Source organism: Limulus polyphemus, unplaced genomic scaffold (assembly GCF_000517525.1).
Source record: "Limulus polyphemus unplaced genomic scaffold, Limulus_polyphemus-2.1.2 Scaffold1254, whole genome shotgun sequence".
NCBI classification, from domain to species: Eukaryota; Metazoa; Arthropoda; class Merostomata; order Xiphosura; family Limulidae; genus Limulus; species Limulus polyphemus.
The window spans coordinates 78,237-83,180 of NW_013666864.1; the positions used below are offsets into that span (position 1 = coordinate 78,237).

General features: G+C 34.5%; 1 protein-coding gene across 1 annotated transcript in view; it reads left to right on the forward strand.

Moving 5' to 3' along the window:
• LOC106462794 (transmembrane protease serine 9-like) overlaps positions 1-4,413 on the forward strand; it is a 31,169-nt gene extending 26,756 nt beyond the window's left edge. The window contains exon 9 of the mRNA XM_013922756.2: positions 4,264-4,413. Within this exon, the coding sequence (XP_013778210.2) occupies positions 4,264-4,413 (150 nt within the window). The remainder of the gene's footprint in view (positions 1-4,263) is intronic.
• Positions 4,414-4,944: the final 531 nt, after the last annotated feature.

A 4,944-nucleotide genomic window follows, 5' to 3' on the forward strand; every position in this document is an offset into this window, starting at 1 on the left:
GTGACTTGCCGTGATCAAGCAAGAGGAGAAGAAGACAGGAAGTGTGTTTGCTTTCTTGTTGTTGGAGTGAGATGGGTGGGAAGCTTGGAGTCTGACGTACGAGATCAACGGGTCACGATCAAAGACACCAGACAGCTAACCCCCACCGTAAATGGCCGACGCACCCCATCCCAGAAATGACACAAGACCAGAACCATAGTTTTCTGCCTGTTAATGACAGTTAAACAGAACAGATAACATTCAATAATTACATTTTACAATTTGAAATCTGAATTTGTGAGAGAGTTATAAAATATGTTTTAAATAGACACTATTTTCTAATCAAGATGTTTGTCTTTTTTTAAATGTCTCTTCAGTTCATTAGGTTTGGCTCACATTTGTAATATGGCTACAACACACTTCAGACGAAACTCCAGAATTTATGAACAGGCAACATTCGACGATACAATTCACAACAATACACATAGAAGAAACATGAACAGGCAACATTCAACGATACAATTCACAACAATACACATAGAGGAAACATGAACAGGCAACATTCAACGATACAATTCACAACAATACACATAGAAGAAACATGAACAGGCAACATTCAACGATACAATTCACAACAATACACATAGAGGAAACATGAACAGGCAACATTCAAAGATACAATACACATAGAGGAAGCATGAACAGGCAACATTCAACGATACAATACACATAGAAGAAGACTACAAACTGCCATTCTTAGACGTGATGGTTAACCAAGACACGAAAGTCGTAAAGATAACGGAAAATACCTGGAATATAGATGAATCTACCCCAGCAGAGTAAAGGCGAAGGTCATAGGTTGTCCAGCGTACATAATGAGCAAGAAAATGATAAGAAGAAGGAATAGAACATATAATTACTAGAACCCTCCTTGGCATTGGATAGATACCCCAAATACTTATCAAAGAAGATAGATGATAAGAATACGCAGGAATGAAATTACAGACACATTCCCCTTAGAAAACGTACAGAGAATACGTAAACAACCTAAAGTAAGAACAATTTTCAGAAGCCACAACGCAATAAGATCTCAATTAGTAAACAAATATCAATCCGTCTAATAAAATAGTCCACCTAAAGTCAACAAACCTAGAAATATCTATAGAAACCATTCAAACAGTTAGTTGATTCTATATGTAAACGGGACGAACAGATAGTAATTTAGGCTTTCTAATTAGAAGACCAGAACCGGATCCCGTCCCTTGTTACCATATATAATCCATCTTAAAATCCTTCCTAAAGGCATCAGGAGATTAGAAGTCGAAACGTAGGACATAAACCGATTAGCATTTCATAACAAATAGTAACTAATTCGTAGCTAAACATAAGTGATCATGTAGGCTAATGTACGTAACACCAAATGTTGGTCTAGTTTACGTAATTTGTCAGTTCTACACCGAATCACAAACTATTACTATTCTGATCAATCAAATCTAAAACACAAAGGAGTTTTGTACATTAGTAAATAACGTATTTAGATATGCATTTAGACTTCTGTAGAAATTGTTCCTCCCCATTGGCACAGCGCTATGTCTGCGGACTTATAACGTTAGAAACTGGGTTTCGATACCCGTCATGGGCAAAGCACAGATAACTAATTTCGTAGCTTTATGCTTAATTACAAACAAACAAATATATATAGAAATTATGCTTATTATTTCTTTTATTCTTCATAACTGTATACAGATTGAGTACGTTATTTTAAAACGATTTTGGAGCTTCACCACGTCATTGCAGTACATGTCGTCATAGCCCCGCAGCGTAGTATACACTCTAAGTAACATCATTCCTAAGGATTTCACGTCACAAAGCACGTCACTCCTCCCTACATGATTTTCATAGTCCATCTAGTGTACAAGGACAACAGATTTTCAGCACCCGTTTCCACAGTGTTTTTGTCACTGGAGGTCCTCCACTATCTCCTTGAAATTAGAGAAGAAGAAGAAACATCAATATAGATGTCAGGTTGTTCAGCATAAGCACAGAATCCTCCTGTAGAGACTACCCCCTACCAACTGCCAAGTGTTATCTACTTTTGTAACTAGAGGTCCTCCACTATCTCCCTGAAATTAGAGAAGAAGAAGAAACATCAATATAGATGTCAGGTTGTTCAGCATAAGCACAGAATCCTCCTGTAGAGACTACCCCTACCAACTGCCAAGTGTAATATATGGGTTTACCAAGATAGGGTTTCCAGTCATACCTCTGTTAAACCGTCGCATACCTAAAACAGCTGGACAATGTAATGGATATTCATACTATTCCTTACGAATACATATGGGCCAAGTCGTCGAACATAGCCCTAATGGATTTCTGTGTGAACGTAGATAACACTTGGCAGTTGGTAGGGAGTAGTCTCTACAGGAGGATTCTGTGCTTATGCTGAACAACCTGGCATCTACACAGCTGTAGCGCATCATGTTCCATGGGTTCTCAACACCATCCGTGAGGATAAATTGCAATTTTTTGTTTAATGATTACACATTTTTTGAAGATCCACCTTTTCTGACCGTACGCATTTTTTTTACAAAATCGTTTTCCCTTGTTTTAGTTTTCTGATACAAAATACAGTGTTCTTATTTATAAATGCTGGGAAAACTTGGTGTAATTAACTTTCCTTAGAGGTTAAAGTTATTACAAAAATAAAACTCTGGATCTTTAGTGAAAGGGCATTCATTCGATGCAGAGGTGAGTTCTCAATGAGAAATAAATACAGAATTTTACCGAAATAACCTATTTTAGCTATGATAACCTGAAAACCACATCTGTGTGCAAACATGATTAAATGTGTTTCACTAACCTGATATCAATAGTAAAATAAAATCCAATATCTTAAAATTGCAATTGAAACGACGTAACGTCTTTCACACTTTAAAAGAGCAATATCAAGAACACTTGTATTAAACCTACATGTATGTAATTATTCTTATATGTATTTATGAAGCATAAAAGAAGACCCTTCTCAAAATATGTATTTGTAACTAAGGGAGAATATTTTCACACCTGTTTAATAAAGCCGTGTTAGCTCAGTATTCGGCGTATGGAATCATTTTTCACTTCCCCAATCTTTGAAATATGCCACTTTTATTGCATTATTTTGCTTTTGAAAAAGTCTGTTTTGTTTTACTAACACCCAAGGTTTCCAATATCAATTTTTAAAATGAATAATTTTACTAAATGACAAATAACAAAACAGTAATTATTTTGTTTTTCGTAGCTTTTTTTTTTGACGTGGCTTGACCATAACAACTTTGCTTATGTCATTGTTTGATGGAGCGAATATATTAGTGACGACTATCTTTATAGTGATTTTTCAATTTTTAGAACACTTCTTTCAATTATGTTTAATTTTTGTTGTTGTTGGAGTGATTGTTTTTCAGTGTCTTGAAGCAATTGGAAAATAACTAGAATTTGTCATTATTATGACATACCTAGATTTCATTCTTTTACCCGTTTTTGTCATTATTATGACATACCTAGATTTCATTCTTTTACCCGTTTTTTTCATTATTATGACATACCTAGAATTCATTCTTTTACCCGTTTTTGTCATTATTATGACATACCTAGATTTCATTCTTTTACCCGTTTTTGTCATTATTATGACATACCTAGATTTCATTTTTTACCCGTTTTTGTCATTATTATGACATACCTAGATTTCATTCTTTTACCCGTTTTTGTCATTATTATGACATACCTATATTTCATTCTTTTACCCGTTTTTGTCATTATTATGACATACCTAGAATTCATTCTTTTACCCGTTTAAGCCTCCTTCAATTTATATTTTTAACTTTGTACGGCATTTGAATCAACTGTCAGTATATTTGTGGTCAACGCCAGCATTGGCAAGGGGGGGGGGGACCACGTCCCCTGAAATACCGTTGCCCTTCCCCAAAACTAATGAATGCCGTCCGTTAATCTAATTTTAAATTTGGACCAATTATAAAAAATGTTTTATTACCACCCCAACCCACAAGTTAAGAAAAACTGAAGATGGGACTGGCAACATTTGATATATATTTTAATAGTTATATTTGGAATATATGAAGTAATAATTTTCTAAGTTTTATAGTTCCGTTATGCTGTTTATTTCTAGGTTTTTGGACATAATGCTGTACTTTTCTTTAAGTTCAAATCCTTAACGTTTGCTCATAGCCATGTGGTTTACCTGTCATAGACTAAAAAAAAAGAAAATTAATTTTTTTTCTCTGCAGCTAGATTCAACAAGAGTTACAGACCCTTGAACATTCTATGGAAATTCGTACAGTTTGCATGTTATGTGTAAAGAAACAAGTTCAGGATGATATCAGTTCGACTGTACGTAATTTTGATGATATAAAAGAAAGTAACTATCCTAACAACCTCTAAATGTTACTACTATTGACATTATGTTTTGTCTAATGTTACGTTCTGGCTATATTAAGATAATGTTAGTAGTCTATTGTTGAGTAATGAGAAAAGTGTTCTTCTCATTTACGTCTATTGGGATTTTTGTTCTTCATAGTCGTACGTAGGAGTTGATCTACCGTGGCGGTTGTTTTCCTTTTTTCTATACGTGATCTTAATATTTTGTCTTCAGAACAAAACTCATTCCAAATCTTTTGTTTGTGTTTAATTGAATATTTAACATCTAGCTTTCTTACTCCTTCGCCATCCTGGTAAGTAATGCTTCCCTCTTTGTTGACTTTAAGGTTTCTTGACCAGCAAAAAGCAGTTTATTTCTTTGTTGACTTTAGGGTTTAAACTGCTTTTTGCTGGTCAAGTTTTCTTTGTTGACTTTAGGGTTTCTTGACCAGCAAAAATCAGTTTTTTTTCTTTGTTGACTTTAGGGTTTCTTGACCAGTAAAAAGCTAGTTTTTTTCTTGTTGACTTTAGGGTTTCTTGACTATAAACTAGATG